Genomic DNA, 16496 nt, shown 5'->3' on the forward strand with positions numbered 1-16496 from the left:
GCTTGTGCCTGAACCCAGCCTTCTGTCCCCTTGTGTTTCTTTTAGGTCCCCTGGGCAAGCCCAGTGAGGATCGGGACATTCCAAAAATCAATAGATCGAGCGGTGCGCCTCCCGACCAAATGTGCAATGTGGATAAGCATGAGAGATGGCTACGAAACCAGTTCCTAGCAAAGTTCAACCTTGTATTCGTTTATTTAAATCATTTAAAAGTAAGCTATCTCAAGTGTACAGCCCCATCCCAACGCCCACCGTTCCCAATGCTACCAGCATCATCCCCAATGTCGAGTCCAGCGTGAACCTCATAGCACCTCCTGTAGGCTGACTCTGACTCCCGGCGGTAGTAGATGTCGCAGCATTCGTCGACGGCTCCGGCGTAGACGTGGAAGAAGACTCAGAAGACTTGGTTGTAGACGAGGATTCGTCAACGACAGGCGCGTTCTTTGGCAAGACGTTCTTCCTGAAGTAGGAGTCATGCTGGCCCACAACATTTCCAGGAGGTGTATACTCGCAAACAACATACCACCCCTGAGCCCGTGGCTCTCCTCGCGCGACCTTCAGCCCTTCCAACCCATCTTGTCCGGATTCATCCGTGCTGAAACGAGGCGCCATCAACACCCCCTCGAAAGCATCCTGTTCCAGTACATCTTCTTCGAAGGCATCTTCTCCCACTTCGATCCCGTTATCTCTTTTGGAATTCTTCGTGTACCCGCAGTTGACAGCAGCACACCCAACCTGCGTAGTCGCCTTCCAGACCAACTGAGTGAAATGACCCGTCTCCTCGGTGAAGCCTGTCGGCTTGCCGAAGTTATACATATCGCCTTCATCGCCCCAGGCGATGACAGCAGCAGAGACATTCTGGTATCCGTATGCGAGGTTCTCGCCGTAGCTACTTTTCTGTGGTGATGTTAGCATTATTATCTCGTGGTCTTGGGAAATATTGACACCCACCGAGTGTTTCCAGATACAGGCTTCTGCCCACTTCCGCGAGTAATCGGCCAGAGTGTTGTTCCATTGTAGTGGATTGGCATCGTGATTGGCGCGGTACTCGTTCGTGACTTTCAACATGTCGTCCTTGAACTCGTTGAGGGAGGTATAGGATGGTGATAGGGGTGCTGTTGGTGTTGGCGCGGGCACTTTCATCGTAGTCCAGACGGTTAAGACGTCGGCTTTTGCGCTGAGTATTTGCATGGTGAGGAGTATAACGATGGCCAACCATCGGGTGGATCTGGTGTGGTTGTTTCGGTCCATTTTGAAGGATTGAAGTTCTTCTTTTTGACTTGAAGCTATAGACAAGTGGTGGTCGTAGCTGTGATTTGTTATTGCATGATCTCAGATGGTTTTTCTCTTATTGTCGTTGGATCAATAGTAGTAGCGCCAGGCTCCGATCCGGTTTAGGACGCGGTCCTAAGCTGTGACGACTTGGATAGCAATGTGGTGATGCAATGATCGTGTATTGTCTATTGTCTTAGGCAGCCATGGTCATTTATTGTGTATATTGTGTTCTCGTAGAATCTGGCACAATGCAGGTATCTAGAAAATCAATCAGATAACCATCTTCACGGAGCTCGAAAGACGTACTCAACATCTAAAAGATGAAGAAGAACCCTGGGGAACCAGAAATAAAGCCAAAAAGTCCAGGTCATTTTGAAACTCTATTAATATGTTTTAGAATGCAACCGAACATGGGGACTGTTGGATCAGAGAGTCACCTTTCTCTTCACTTCGTTTCAGACGCTGCAAGTGGTGTTCCAGCAGCCGCCGGTGTTGACGTCAGACTTTTAGAGCTTGGGGGAGGTTGCATCGTATACTCTTTTTTGTCTTTCATATTTCATCTTTGATGTTTTATCTTTGATTCATCTTGATCATTTTATCTGTGCTGCTAGACTATCTGGTTTCGTCTCGTTTCGCTTTCTTTGTCTCGCTGAATCTAAAAAAACTGGAGACATTGATGTTCAATTACTCTACCCCTAGGGATCAAATTATGGATTTAGAAGCAAATATTTAACATATATTTGTACACCAATCGCTGTCTATATACCCATACGAGTCTACTCTCCCTAGGAGAACAGTCTGTGCTGACATGCATGTCCGCATCGTAGGTAAGTATAAGCCACTCGCTATGCAATTCCCGGGGGTATCGGTAGTCTCCATTTACATCACATTGCAACCAATTCCATACATAGCTCGTTCCACGTCCCGCTTGACGAGGTACCAGTCAGCTCGGCGCTCAGCAAATTCATAGACCTCTTCCACACGCCAAATCCCATGGAATCGATCAGCATCAGCAATGACATTCGCCAGTTCCTTGGCATCGCCAGGGTCGATCAGGTAAATCTGCACAAGCTCACGGAATGCCGTGAAATAGAGAAGGAGCTCATTGTTTCGCAATGTTTGAATATACTTGAAATAGTGGTTCATGTCGCTAGGGAGTCAAGTCAGCTTGCCATGTTTTGCGCGGCTGGAGATCGAGATACATACCTGATCAACTTGAGTGATCCCTCCACACTGACGCGTTGTCGCTTGAGGTGTTTACATAGAGCGGAAAATAGGCGGAGCCCGACCTCTTGATTGAACACGTCTAGCGTGCTCTTATCCGTACTCCCGACTAGCATCTGCGTATGCGATGAAACCACGTCGACGACGGCGACGGCAACTTCGCTGACGCCTACGTCCATGGTCTGCCGGTGTGGATCTGAGGAAACACCGGGGTTGAAATCGGTGGCTAGTTGTCGCGTTGCCAGAATGTAGTCCACCTCTTCCATGAGAACGTCGATTCCCTTATTCAGGCCAGCTGCGACACGTTCATCCAGCATCTGTTCAAACTTTTTCTTCTCTTTATTGGCAGGGTCCACAAAATCGTTTCTATCAGTCAATCTCATGGCGATCAACTCCTGCTCGTAGAATACATCCATCATTTGCAGGATCAAATCGCCAACATTGACCAGTTCCAAAAAGGTGACCAGGGGCTCAACCCCAGATTGATCACGCTCCCCTTGTTCGCGGGGTCGGTAGTTGGATAGATGACTGACAGCCTTATCAAATCCAACGATAACGTGCTGGTGTCCCAATATACGTAGCAGTGTCACAAAGATTGCTTCGCATTGTTGTTTCGCTGCAAGACCAAACTCGCCGCCAAGTCGCACAAATTGAGCGGCTCGCTCCAGGCTGGATTTGGCGGAATGAACTAGATCAAGTGCAATTTCGATGCTAAACAATGAGCGGATACCCTCCATCTTCGTCTTCATGATGGCCGCCTTTGCTGCCAGCTCTGTGGTTGGAACTTCCTCGACGGCCACTGGGGCAGGCGACGATATTGTCGAAAATCGATTGGTATTTTTGGATGGTTGCGACGGATTTGGACTGCTTGGTTCCGTGTCTAGTTTCGATTCTTCGTTTGGTTTGGCACTTGAAAAGCTCGGTAAGATGTTTACCGGCATCATGATCACTTTCTTGAAAGAAGTAAGGAAGTCTCGTTTGTCGGCTTGGCGATTAATATTTGACATCAAGAAAGACTCTGTCGAAGCCGCTTGTTCAGAGAGATGACGGTCCCACTCATTCACTGTAAATTCACAGGCCTTCTTGAAAAAATCAAGCTCTTCTGCCAAATACAGATCGAGGTGTGGCTCATAAATCTTGATCACAACATTATCAAGATACTCGTCGAATTTAGCATCCGAGCCTCGTATGGGAAGCAGAGACTCCGAGAGGTTCATGCATTGGACAAAAGTCGCCGAGATTGCAGTGAGATATGACTTGATGCTGACACGATGCAGCTCATCAAATATTGCTGTGAGGAAAGGATACAACACATCTTGCCCGACTTTTGTCATAAAGGTTGATGTGACGTCTAGAGCTGAGGGAAAGACACGGTTCATAATGGATATTTCATCGTTGAAGGCGACACTGAGTCGTGTGAAGAAAGCCTGCGTCTGCTCCATTTTGACCTGGCCGGTTGGACCGTCAATGCAGGAAGCGACGCTTCCCAGGTCGGACTTCCGAGTCATCAGGTGATTGTGATGGATGAAGAGGTCCACGGCAGCTTGCCCACCGTTGAGTGTCCATAAAATGTGTGCGTATTTCCTCATGGTCCCGTCAATATCGTCTGTTTCATACCCCTGGCGGAACTCCTTCAGCGCAGCAGTCTCAAACATCGAGATTGTACGCTCTAAACGGTCAACCCGCTCGTCCCATCCTTGCGTCATATCAGATTTGGAGAACATTAGCAACTGTGCCAGTATCTGCGCCTGGGCCTGGGGATCTTTGTATTTCGTGAAAACCAAGTTTTCAGACGATGGTCCAGTTCGCGCGATGTCCTCATAAAACGGTGCCAGCGCAGCATGTATCTTGCCATATTCCTGACGCGCCTCGCCCCGGATTGACCTGACATTTTTCAACACCGTCAGGGCGGGTTCATCCAGGAGATCCTGTAACATATCTGGCTGCGATGCGGTATTCACCAATTCAATCTTATCGAATCCATCGGATATTGCTTTCAGGTCATTGGAAGGGTCATCGCTAACAGTGATCGCAGGGATTGCCCCATCGCCCAGCTCAGTCTCCTCTTGCTGCTCGACGACCTCCATATTGGCGACTGTCCCAAACATCACCTCAGCATGCTTTCTAGCATCTGCTTCATCCCAGCACCCAATTCGTTTCAACCTGTGTACCCATCGAGTGTCATCATACGCCATCTCGTGCATGAGCTTGCAGGACCGTGCTGCTCGGATCAAATCAACGGGGCCGACGTAGTCGAGAATAGAGGATACTATCTCTGTTTGTCTTCCTGTCAGCATGTTTCCCCCGCCACCGCATGTCTATATCTCACGCACCTGCTGGAAGAGCAGCTCTGGAGATGTCTTCCATTGATGCCATGCGCAGCGAGGCCAGCACATCTCTGCGTGGCCGAGCTGCGGACGTGGGCCCTTTTTTTGCACCTGGCATATTGTGTTCCTGGACTCTTCATCGGAAGACAAAGCACTCGTGGGGAGCTCTGGAGTTGGGGCGGCCTCGGACTCGCTCCAGGCTGTTCCGCGGGGTTGTGGGGGTGGACCGGTCTCGATATCAAGCAGACACAGCGTCTTCGGATTATATTGGTGTCAAATTCTCATGCAGACATCTTCGCATCTAACCACTTATTTCTCAACTGCAAATCAGGAACCACATTCCAATGCTGCACGATCACGCACGGACAGGGTCGAACGCCGCCGCCGCCTCCCCGGGCTGGCAAAATGTACACCGCTCCATCGTATACATTGGGTATCTGTACGATATAGACAAATCGAGCTTTGTCCAATTGGGAGAAAATAAGAGGGTTGGGTGATATTTGGTTTCTAGTACTGTAAAAAGCTCAAATATGGTGATTGGGTAACCATGAGGAGAGTAAATTACAAAAATTAGAGATGTTTGGAGCAACTTGATGGCTAAATATATCTCTTGGATTGAGGTTTAACATAGCACATAATTTCCCAATCATAACTTTTATTTGAATTAATTGGAGGTGTAGGTTTTAACAGGCAAGTGGAATTCTTCTTGATGTTATAATAATTGCAATAGAAACCGATATAGCAACTAAATATAGCTAGTTATAGTAAATAGGTACTTAGCTGTGTTGTATATGGATGTACAAAGAAAATCCCGAGATGCCCCGACTATTGAAGGAAGATGGTATATATGAGGGAAAATATAGACTAGTGTGATATATATACATATATAGTTAGTAGTTAGGAAGCTGATCTGAAGATCTTCTAGCTATATTCGAATCGAACACCGGTGTTCCGGTGATGCGTGTTTTTCTCGGTGAATCCCGGGATACGCACAACCGGAAGAAAAAAAAAGACGACAACACAGGACTAGAAGAAGACAAACAAGCTATAGACAGAATGGAATGATTTATTGTAATCAATTAGTAAATTTTATATAGATCAATTCATCGTAAGTCGGCAGAATTGTGATGTTCCGAGAGTCGGTTTTCTAGCGTGGCCGGGAGCCAATCAGAGCAAGGGGGTAATCATCAATGTCAAGTTTCTTCGACTTCGACCTCAACCTCCAGCACCTCTCTCCTGTACCATCCCCCCTCCTCTCCCCACCCACCCCTCTCTCGCTTTGGCGATACAGCACCCATTCCCAATCAAATTCAATTGCTTGGGTTAAACTTCGTCATGCTGGGACGTTCCATTCTGCGCGCGTCCAACCGGGCCATCGCTCGCCAGTCCCTCGGGAAGTCCACGGTACGCCCTTACCCCATTGACCTTCACGGAAGAGGACAATCGATTCCTTGAATGTCCATTGGATCATAGACGGGTTATGTTGCTAATCCTCAACAGCGTGCCTCTTCCACCGCCGCCGGCGCCGAGGCCGCCAACTCCCCCTTCTACCTCACACTCACTGCTGCGCTTGCAACTGCCGCCGCCGCCGGTTCCACCGCATGGTACTACCACCTCTATGGCCAGGAGGCCTTCGCCATGACACCTGCTGAGGAGGGGTGAGTGAAATTGCCCAGGAGGATCGCCGTACTTGTTGGCTTCGCCGCAGCCGAGCATTGTGCGATCCATGTTGCGAACAAAGGTAGAAGCTAACATGTGATTTTATCCAGACTCCACGCTACTCAGTACCCCTGGGTGCATGAGCGCTTCAACAAGACCTTCGATCACGCCGCGTGAGTGCTCTCTCCCCAAAGTCATATTTTTGGTCTCGCCAGCATGCATTGTACTGACCCTGTCCAAGTCTCCGCCGTGGTTTCCAGGTCTACCGTGAGGTTTGCGCCTCCTGCCACTCCCTCACTCGTGTCCCATGGCGCTCAATGGTCGGCACCATGCACACCGTCGACGAGATGAAGGCCTTCGCCGAGGAGAACGAGTACGACACCGAGCCCAACAACGAGGGCAACATCGAGAAGCGCCCCGGCAAGCTCTCCGATTACATCCCCGCTCCCTACCCCAACGAGGAGGCTGCCCGTGCCGCCAACGGTGGTGCTCTTCCCCCCGATCTCAGCTTGATCACCAAGGGCCGTCACGGTGGCTGCAACTACATCTTCAACCTGCTCACCGGTTACCCCGATGAGCCTCCCGCTGGTGCTGCCGTCGCCGAGGGCATGAACTTCAACCCTTACTTCCCCGGTACCGGTAAGTGACGATAATTTCATAAAATTGTTTCTTTTTAGCGTTTCTAACTCAGTGATAGGTATTGCTATGGGCCGTGTCCTGTTCGACGGTGTTGTCGAGTTCGAGGACGGTACCCCCGCCACCACCTCCCAGATGGCCAAGGATGTCGTCGAGTTCCTGAACTGGTCCGCCGAGCCCGAGATGGACGAGCGCAAGAAGATGGGTGTCAAGTCCGTTGCCCTCCTGACCGGTCTCTTCGCCATCTCCGTCTGGGTCAAGCGCTACAAGTGGGCCCCTCTCAAGACCCGCAAGGTCGTGTACAGCCCCCCGATCGGCCCCCGCCGTTAAATTTGCAGCAAGGCCTTTTTTGAGTGGGAAAATGTGAGAGGCTGAAGAGGCCGGTACGACTTGGGGAACCCATACCACATCCCCGGTTTTGATACAGGTGCTTCAAAGAGGCCTCTCTGTCTCGTCATTTTTTGTGTCTATCTATTGGTCGCTGTGTCTGTGTTTTGTTAGAACGCTCCCCGAACACCTGTATCTGTATCCTAGATATATTCTTTTTTTCATTTCCTTTCGAAAACTGTGTGCTTCGAGGAGTCATCTGAATTTAATTTCCTTTGTGATTATGACAGATGCATATATCTAATTCTCTAGAGTTGCAGTTTATGTCTGGATGTGCATGTCTGTATCATAGGAATGATATGGTATGTTCTGTGACTTTGGCAATGAGATGAGTGGTGTGCAGTGATAATTTTCTAATTGTATATGCAAGAATCTACACGGCTATAAAATCCATTTAAAAAGGCCCAGAAGCAACTTCAGGCCTGGGTATTATCTAGAGTCCGCTCGCCATCCCCAAAGACAGGAGCAAAGAAATAGTCATAGCTATTCCACAACCCCGCAAACGCGGTATTGGCCAGAACCACTAGCCACGGCGGAATACGACCGTCAGGACCTGCGAATATCCTGGATAATCCCAAAGTCAAAATCAACAAAGGCGCCCACAGAGCTAGGAAGGTCAGTTTCCCGATCTTCTGGCGCGTAGTTGTAATATGATATGTTTTGATCTGCGCAAGATATTCTTGATATGAAACAGGCAGATCATGTTCCGCAGCGCCAGTCTTGATCAACCCCAGGTAGCGAGCAGAGGGCTGAGCGTAGTTAGGATCTGGCCGGAAATGCAAGCAGACGGTATACCACCACGACAGCTTTGAACCACTGGGTAGCAGCGCGACATCGTCTTTCTGGGATAGCGATTTAATGCGAGCATTGTCCGCAGCTGGTGAGAGCAGGGTGCGTGCCTTGAAAGCTGGTGTGGTAGGGTAATCCGGGACGGGGTCGGAGGGGTTGTAGGATTGAGAGAAGGGATGGCAGTCGATGACACAGTCGCGGTATCCACGACCACCGCCTTCTGTGGCGATAATCTTCGCGTAGTCGGCCAGTGTGACTTCGTAGACAACCCCAACTAGAGGTTTGTGCCATTGACGCTTGTCACAATCCGAGACTACCTCCACCTGCTGTGTCCGACCCATGAGCGCCGCCTTCTCTGACAGATACTCACTGTCCGACACGTCCGTCTCGTCATCTTGGAGTTCGGTCTCGTGGTATACCGGAGGAGAGATATCTCTGTATTGTGTGCCTGCGAAACAGGGCTCTGCATACGGTATTCCCGGAAGATCGAAGGTGAGACGGAGTTCGGGGACAAGCACACAGATCTGCGAGAGTGGTTTGATGCCGCGCACTCCACGGAAAGTCTTGGAAGCTAGGTTTGACCCGTACGCGAGGTAGAGAACCGTCTCATCCTTGGTGGAGGTTTCTGACACACCAATCCCGTGTTCCTGCTGCGTGGAGATCTGCTCAGGAAGAGTCTCGTCTTGATCGAGGGAAGAGGCGGCGTATGAGGCTCGACGACGTTCAACATTCGTTCTGGGGATAGGGTCGGTGTCGAGTTCGACATTCGGAGGCTTAACAAGGAAAGCAGGGAGGAGACTTCGAAGCCGGTCTAGAGTCTGGGTTGCATTGAACCGGCATCGAGAAGCTGGCACCTCTTCGTCGGCTTGTGGGGCTTGTTGTGTCATTGTGCAGACCTATAACGCAATATCGGGCGTATGAATGTGAGACCTGCGACTTACCGAGATAATTAGGGCTTAAGTTAATTTGTTATAAAGTCTCAGCCGCATGAATTGATGCCTTGTCAGCGAACCAGATCGAATGCTGGCGATTATTAATCGTGGACGGATCGCGGAGCTTGCACGGGCCGATCGGATCTTCGATTGAAGAAGAATTCATTCGGGTCATTCTGGTCATTGTGGTCATTAATTATGAGGGTTAGTAGAAAAAGAAGGTAATGATGACAGTTGAATTGGATCTCTGAGGAGTATGGGGAAGAATATGGGGGAACAGGTACTTTTCATTATGATCTCAAATATGTGACAAGCACGCAAGTTGAGATAAAAATAGAACACTGCTTCCCCAGAATCTACTAGTTTTATCAATCTCGGCAATTTCGATCTATTCAGGGCCAAATAGACTAACAATAATATAAATTATTCAAAAACATAGCTATGTAGTATGAATATACTCGCACTCAGCCAACTGGAAGAGAATCAACATTAATCAACTATAATACCTAGCTATCTTGACCATGTTTGCAAATCAACATTTGATAATGTACGATCTATATCCATTTGATTATCCATGGATGTGTATAATAGTAGGATATTTGAAGTTATAGCGGAGGTATCATGTGATCCATGTCGTATGCTGGAGCCGGGCTTAGTTCAGCACCCTCATCAGCTGGGTCTGGAGAGCTGCCTTTCTTTCACATCCCATCTTCATGTTCTGATTCCAAGTGTAGGATGATAGCGACCATGAAGCCAGCCCCGGGCTCATCTGCACCAATTAACTCAGACACAGGAAGTAAGGCGGCTGTCAAAGATCCAGCGACTTCGGAATACGGCCTCACAAGCCCAGGTCGCCAAAAGCCAAAAGCCCCTTTCCCCCAGCCTTCAGAGTCGAAGATTGTTCGATTGAAGCTCACAAAACCAAGGCCGCCCAAATCCAAACCCCAAGAAGTGGACTGGGATGAAGATCTTCGTCCTACACCCAATGAGACAGTTGAGAATAAAGCGACCTATGGAGGAACCTCTGTTGCCGATACAGACCCGAATCGACTGAAGACAGTCGACAGAAAGAAAGGAAGCAAGCGAGCAATGCCACCAAAGCCCCAGAAAACCTCGGCTAAACGCAGGAAATCGAACACGAGGAAGAGCACTACTACCAAAGAGGGCAGCACCAAAGGGCCACAATTGCCATTGATAACGCTTGCTGCAAGCGTTTTGCCTCCTGCGGCCCCTCTGGGTAATAGCGGGCCTTCTGACATGGGTCCTTTGCACGGGCAAAGCAAAGACTATGCCACGAAGCACAATGGACAGGTGCCCGAAGCTTCACACCAATCTTCGCCACCGAAAGATGGCCACAACAAGCATGGAAATAACAGCAAGGTGGGTGTAATCGTCGAGATAAGAAGCTGCACATCGGTGACAACTGATTCATCCTCGGATTTCGAAGATTATGGCAAAGGGCCGTCTCGTACTTCGAAAGTTCGCATCCTAGAGCATCGGGCACAGTCCAACGGAGAAACAAATAAAGGCAAACCTGTTCATGTGATGCCTGCGCTATCTTCAAGTTCCGACATCGATCGCAAAGGACCGTCTCGCACGACTACTTCAAAGGTCACCATCCTGGAGTCAAGGGGACTTCCAAAGGGACAAAGCAGCCAAACCAAGGCGGTTCATGAAAAGAATCGTCTCAAACACCATGGAAGAGCAGAGAGTGTTGGCAACAAGCTGATGCTTGCGCTCCATCGAGCAGAGCCTTCTCAGGATGAACCAGTCAATGATCCAACTGCACCTGTCATCATCTCATCTGATCCAGTGCAACCAGAGGAATCCCCCCCAAAGCAGCAGTCCGATAAAATGCCGGCCGAAACAGCGCTGGCACTCCCAGTGATTGAAAGCGTACCGGACAGAACAATTCCAGTTGGAATGCACCAAAACCAAACCGAGCCTAAGACTGTCAATCCAGCATTGATTGCCAAAACCCTTCCGCCCAAAGAAGAGCAGATGCAACAAGTAGATGACGCAGACTTCCGGAAGCTGCTGGGAGATGACAGGTTTTCAACTACAGCGAGCTCTTCAGAATTTGAATCCGGCAGAGGCTTGATGGGGGTCGGCCCTTCAATCCTTGATTACCACATGGAAATGGAACATATCCCCGGATTTGCAACCTTGCAACCCATGAAATCCGAACCAACCACCTCTTCATACGCCACAAACCTCTGCGAAAGCCAGGCGGATAGCTCGTCGGAGCCGTCAAATGTAGGAAAATTCGATGATCTCACAGCAGGGCGGATCGAGGGACATGGGTCTAGCCATACCCCGGAGTCTCAAAAGCCCCTTCTTACCAATGAATTCCCAATGGGATTGAACTCTGTGTCTCCCGAGCCCCCAAAATCAGTTCTAAAGACCAGCATTGTCGACAGCAACGGTAGCCCACGACTCATGCCTCAGTCAGTCAAGAGCATGGTTGTGCCTCAGCTCGACCTAGATGGCGAAAAGGGCCACGAAGAGACAACCAACATCACCGAAACTAGCCTACGTGAATACGATCGAGACTCATGTAGTCTTTCCACCGAGAGTAAATATGAAGGGGTCATGCGGACCAAGTTCCAGAGAGACATGTTCCTGGAATATGGGATCCAAACGGAGAAACTGGAGAGATCTCACCCATGGCCGCCGCCGAAGAAGCACCACCCATCGCTTTCTCAGGAGGGTACCGCTGATGGGGCCAAATTCGAGAAAGCTTCGGCGATTGGTCGAAGTTCTTCACAGAGAACGCTCGACGAGAGAGCATTAGGTGATGCTCCTTCAAAGAATCATGGGTACCTTGACCAATCATTCCGAACGGATATATCGGCATCGACACAGCCAGCTGCCAAGTCGCACCAAGCATCTACGGTGGACGGTCATGATGATATGGAATGGATATCAACTTTGCAAGTGGCGCAGAGGGACGCACACCACCTTCTCCAACAAACCAATTCCGTTAGTCGAAACTCCTTATGTGAACAGAACCTTGTTAACTGGGATTTAGCATTTGTCCACTCAGTTGGCGGCGGAAAAGGCTACTATCAGTCGAGTCCTGGAGATCTACCGAGACGGGTGTAGTCGGATCCTTGACGACCTGTTCCAGGCGCAAGAAGCACGAATGCAGCTATACCGGCAGCAAATTCAATCCGTTAAGGAACAACATGCAGATATATGTCAAGACCTGGTTCGTGGACTGCAGGAGCTTGATCGTCGAGTGCAACAAGGGCCAATCTGAAAGACGCGTGGGTAGAGAGAGGGGCGAAATCACAGGTTACACATATTATCTCGAGGGTGACACAAGGCTGGGTAGTATTGCATGCAAGGGATCAGATTCTTATACCAATATAATATAATATTAATATGTTTTGAGTCCACACCCACAATTCTTTTATAAATGGGACCGCCGTGATTGGAACTCCAGCGCCGGGTTAGATTCACCGAGGATCACGTGGAAATCCTTTATACTCTGAAGGGCTTTTGACTCATTCACCAGCTATTTCTTTTTATTTTCTTGTTTTTAAGAAATTGTTACCCTCCTATTCACTGCAATTGCCTCGATTTCTCCCAATTGCTCTTCAAAACCTCCCATTCCCATCTTTATCTCCCCCCTACCCCTCCTCCGATGTCGGTGAGTCAAGCCCCTCCATTGATTTTGAATTTCACACTGACGTCGCCAATTCCACAGTTCTTCATTGACAACCCTAACGTGGGCAACCACAGCCATTTGGAAGACTCTCGCAGTAAGTCCGGCTGTTATTTTTTTACCTTCAATTGGTCTCTAACAGCTATAGTTCTCGGCTACAACCCTCTCACCCCTCCCAATCTCCTCCAGCATGAGATCGCATTGACCGAAAAGTCACGACAGACCGTCCTCGAAGGACGCAATGAAGCCGTCGAGATCGTCCATGGCACAGATACAAAGCTTCAGCGTCTGATGGTCGTCATCGGACCATGCTCCATCCACGACCCGGAAATGGCCCTCGAATACTGCGATCGTCTACTGAAGATGAAGGAGAAGTACGCCGACGAGCTGCTGATCGTCATGCGCTCGTACCTCGAGAAGCCCCGCACAACAGTCGGCTGGAAGGGCCTGATCAACGACCCCGATATCGACAACAGCTTCCAGATCAACAAGGGTCTCCGCGTATCGCGCCAGCTCTTCGTCGACTTGACCAACAAGGGCATGCCCATCGCCAGCGAGATGCTCGACACAATCTCCCCCCAGTTCTTGGCCGATTGTCTGTCCATCGGTGCTGTCGGTGCGCGTACCACCGAGTCCCAGGTTCACCGTGAGCTTTCATCCGGTCTATCCTTCCCCGTCGGATTCAAGAACGGTACCGACGGCTCGCTCGATGTCGCTGTTGATGCGATTGGCTCTGTCAAGCACCCCCACCACTTCCTGTCTGTCACAAAGCCCGGTGTTGTCTCTATTGTTGGAACCGTCGGTAACCCTGATTGCTTCGTTATCCTTCGCGGAGGAAAGAAGGGCCCCAACTACGATGCTGCTAGCATCGCGGATGCTAAGTCTAAGCTCAGTGCTAAGGGCATGCGTCCCCGTCTTATGGTTGACTGCAGCCACGGTAACTCTGAGAAGAACCACAAGAACCAGCCTAAGGTCGCTGCTGTGCTTGCTGAGCAGATTGCTGCCGGTGAGGATGCTATTATGGGTGTTATGATTGAGAGTAACATCAACGAGGGTGAGTCTTTTGGAGATCTTGCTATATATAGGATACTGTTTGTACTGACCTACGCTAGGCAACCAGAAGGTCCCTGCAGAGGGCAAGCCGGGTCTCAAGTACGGTGTCAGTATCACAGATGCTTGCATCAACTGGGAGGATACCGAGTCAGTATTGGAGAATTTGGCTCAAAGTGTTCGCGCTCGTCGCGAGAAATCGGAAACAAAATAAGCTGTTTTGAGATATTCAAGTTAAATTACGACGGGGCATTTTTTAAGCGTGTCAAAGTGGATAAAAAGTTCAATGATTTTACTTCTTTCGGCCTTGAAGCTCAACACGTTCCACCTTAGGGCAATTTTGCTGCTACGGCTTCCTTTTCTTTTTTCTCTTTTGCTTCTTTTGGCAATATATAGCGAAGTCCCACTTATATTGTTGTACGCATTCTCATTTTATAGTGGAGATATGGGGCCGAAATTAGCCCTATGCCGTCATCAGGGTCCACGGCCACGCACCCCGTTGAAGCCGACCTCGGAACTTGGCCTAAAATGCTTATATATCTTGGCTAGAAGATCTCTAGGAAAATAAATCTACGGAAAATAAAAAGAGGAGATGGATCACATTCGCTATGGAGATATCTTGGAACAATGAAATTCCATGCTGGGCATCAGTTGGATATGCGTCGAGTTGGCATTGGTTCAATCCGAATCGGAGGAGTTCACATCAGGATCTGCACCAGTGGGCAACCTATTCAATGGCGCGAGTGACGTGGTTCTTGAATATCGAGGCATGCTTGCGGGGAGCTCATCGACCCCAACGAATGGCCAAGGGAACTGGTGAACAACGTTGTTTATTGAGGTCACACTCCTTAACATGAAACCAGGTGTGCAGTCACCATATCGATCAAGCAGATTGTACCCTTTCCTGAGAAAGAATAAATTCATTGCTTCCCGCTTAATCAAGTGGGAGTACGAAAAACCCTCGGGGAAGCCCATGTCATTGAGTTCCTGCTCATCATACTCATTCTTTCCTTCGTAGGAGAAAGTTCTAAGAGAAGGATGCGGGCCACGTTGTTTGTGTACGATGAATAATTCTAATGCCCGGAGTGTTTCCAGTTCGAAGATAATTGGGTGTGGGTGTGGGGCTACCCAGAGATCAGGCCTTATGTGAAGGGCTTCGAGAGTGGGTGGCAGTACATCTTGAAGCTCGTAGCGCGTTGTACCCCAACCGATGAGAAAGTTGAGTGGTAAAGATGCCGTTTTCAGTTTGGGGAACCTCTTCAACATGCCACGAAATGGCTCGCCAGCTTCATCCGTCATATGCAGACGGAAGGTTTCTACACAGCATGGGGGAAGCTCCACACTGATAGAGAGGTGTTCGATTGTTTGACCCGAAGTTTCTAAGGAACGAAGGAGGGCTTCAGGGTCCATGAGAAACTCGGCTGTTGCCCGGCATCTGTAGGCCATGCCCACATGCAAGGACTCTAGATATGGCACTTGAGACACCAGTGCGGCGATGTCCTCAGGCAAAACACGTGTCCTGGCAATAACAAGACTGCGCAGGTTTGACAAATCCAAAGACATTTTTGGCATCTGCCCAGGGAAGACACAAATTCCCTCCACACCATGGAGCCAAAACTCGAGAACCTTCAAGGAAGGAAGGTGGAACCAGGGGACAAATTGACGGGCTCTGCCGATTGTGATCGGTTTACCGTCGCGGGGGTTTTTGAGAGGAAGATTGCTCCCATAGTCGGCCATTTCTAATTTTGAGAAACGACTTAATATGCCAGGGGGTGAGTTGCCAAAGAGAGAATGATGCAACATCTCCCCAGGAAATCCCCCTTCAAGCACGAATGAGTAGTCCAGACGAAGGCTGCGAAGGTTGTGAAGTTGTGAGATCAGCACTGTGGCGTAGACGTAGGCGTCTCCATCAAACAGTCGTGTGATCCATTTCGTATCGAATTTTGCCTCAAATTTCGCGTCTCGAACAACCTTCCGGGCCCATCTCAAAGTGGGCCGAAACTGTAGCATCATCTTGCCCCAGTCAACTTCTCCCTTGGGGATGCAAATATCTGTTCTCTCGTCTGATTCCACATCCCACCACACCAAACTGACATGGCGGATGTAGGAAGCCAACTTTGGTCGCACGGAGATATTCCGGAGAAGGAGCAAGATTCTGTGGATCGGAGGATTCTTCCAATCCCAGTGGATTGATCGATACAAGAAAGGCTCGGCTGAAACACGGGTGTCGCGAGAAACTTGTGACAGGTTGTTCAAATCCTGTAGTGGTAGACGCTCTAGTATCTCTAGCCAGCAGTCGTGAGGGAGACTGGTGAGGGGAGTTGAATCCATTGTAGATGGCGAATTTTGTACAAGAAGGCTAGATGAAAGTGATAAGCATGATTTGTTGACACAATCCATGGATATCAACTTACTATTAATTGAGGTCAAACGTGGAATTCGCCTGTCAAAGTCTCTCAAGAGGGACTCTGAAAGGAGAAAAGACAGCGAAAGACGAGAAAAGGGAAGGAATAGATGAGGCAGGAGAAATGAAAGAGACAGACCGGATGG

At 49.3% G+C, this 16496-nt stretch overlaps 7 protein-coding genes across 7 annotated transcripts; 3 read left to right on the plus strand and 4 right to left on the minus strand.

Moving 5' to 3' along the window:
• Positions 1-219: 219 nt before the first annotated feature.
• N7455_005219 (putative extracellular SCP domain protein Pry1) lies at positions 220-1248 on the minus strand (the record flags this gene model as incomplete). The annotated part of the gene is made up of 2 exons (XM_040955345.2): positions 220-894; positions 949-1248. The coding sequence occupies 2 exons, from the start codon at positions 1246-1248 to the stop codon at positions 220-222; spliced, it is 975 nt and encodes a 324-aa protein (XP_040814067.1).
• A 768-nt stretch (positions 1249-2016) lies between these two features.
• On the minus strand, positions 2017-5137 carry N7455_005220 (uncharacterized protein). The gene is made up of 3 exons (XM_040955329.2): positions 4830-5137; positions 2479-4771; positions 2017-2422 (listed from the first exon to the last, which is right to left on the minus strand). The coding sequence occupies exons 1-3, from the start codon at positions 4939-4941 to the stop codon at positions 2152-2154; spliced, it is 2676 nt and encodes an 891-aa protein (XP_040814202.2). The 5' UTR covers positions 4942-5137; the 3' UTR covers positions 2017-2151.
• A 1021-nt stretch (positions 5138-6158) lies between these two features.
• N7455_005221 (ubiquinol--cytochrome-c reductase catalytic subunit CYT1) lies at positions 6159-7448 on the plus strand (the record flags this gene model as incomplete). Its single annotated transcript, XM_040955497.1, has 5 exons — positions 6159-6227; positions 6324-6481; positions 6593-6655; positions 6724-7121; positions 7180-7448. 5 exons carry the CDS (start codon positions 6159-6161, stop codon positions 7446-7448), a joined length of 957 nt encoding a protein of 318 aa, XP_040814169.1.
• A 473-nt stretch (positions 7449-7921) lies between these two features.
• N7455_005222 (uncharacterized protein) lies at positions 7922-9181 on the minus strand (the record flags this gene model as incomplete). Its single annotated transcript, XM_040955436.2, has 1 exon — positions 7922-9181. The coding sequence occupies one exon, from the start codon at positions 9179-9181 to the stop codon at positions 7922-7924; it is 1260 nt and encodes a 419-aa protein (XP_040814180.2).
• Positions 9182-9973: 792 nt separating this feature from the next.
• On the plus strand, positions 9974-12488 carry N7455_005223 (uncharacterized protein; the record flags this gene model as incomplete). The annotated part of the gene is made up of 2 exons (XM_040955376.2): positions 9974-12208; positions 12258-12488. 2 exons carry the CDS (start codon positions 9974-9976, stop codon positions 12486-12488), a joined length of 2466 nt encoding a protein of 821 aa, XP_040814242.2.
• A 387-nt stretch (positions 12489-12875) lies between these two features.
• N7455_005224 (3-deoxy-7-phosphoheptulonate synthase) lies at positions 12876-14160 on the plus strand (the record flags this gene model as incomplete). Its single annotated transcript, XM_040955516.2, has 4 exons — positions 12876-12881; positions 12939-12993; positions 13045-13950; positions 14009-14160. 4 exons carry the CDS (start codon positions 12876-12878, stop codon positions 14158-14160), a joined length of 1119 nt encoding a protein of 372 aa, XP_040814083.1.
• A 464-nt stretch (positions 14161-14624) lies between these two features.
• N7455_005225 (F-box protein) lies at positions 14625-16277 on the minus strand (the record flags this gene model as incomplete). The annotated part of the gene is made up of 1 exon (XM_040955335.2): positions 14625-16277. The coding sequence occupies one exon, from the start codon at positions 16275-16277 to the stop codon at positions 14625-14627; it is 1653 nt and encodes a 550-aa protein (XP_040814138.2).
• Positions 16278-16496: the final 219 nt, after the last annotated feature.

The sequence above is a fragment of the Penicillium solitum genome, assembly GCF_028829755.1.
Source record: "Penicillium solitum strain IBT 25940 chromosome Unknown utg000003l_segment0_segment0, whole genome shotgun sequence".
Lineage (NCBI taxonomy): Eukaryota > Fungi > Ascomycota > Eurotiomycetes > Eurotiales > Aspergillaceae > Penicillium > Penicillium solitum.

Bases quoted from the DNA above. Each gene is read 5' to 3' on its own strand.
- N7455_005220 (XM_040955329.2), bottom strand. From the start codon at position 4,941: ATGCCAGGTGCAAAAAAAGGGCCCACGTCCGCAGCTCGGCCACGCAGA. The intron at 4,772-4,829 runs GTGCGTGAGATA...GAAGACAAACAG, and splicing joins CAGAGCTGCTCTTCCAGCAG to AGATAGTATCCTCTATTCTC. The intron at 2,423-2,478 runs GTATGTATCTCG...TTGACTCCCTAG, and splicing joins GGATCACTCAAGTTGATCAG to CGACATGAACCACTATTTCA.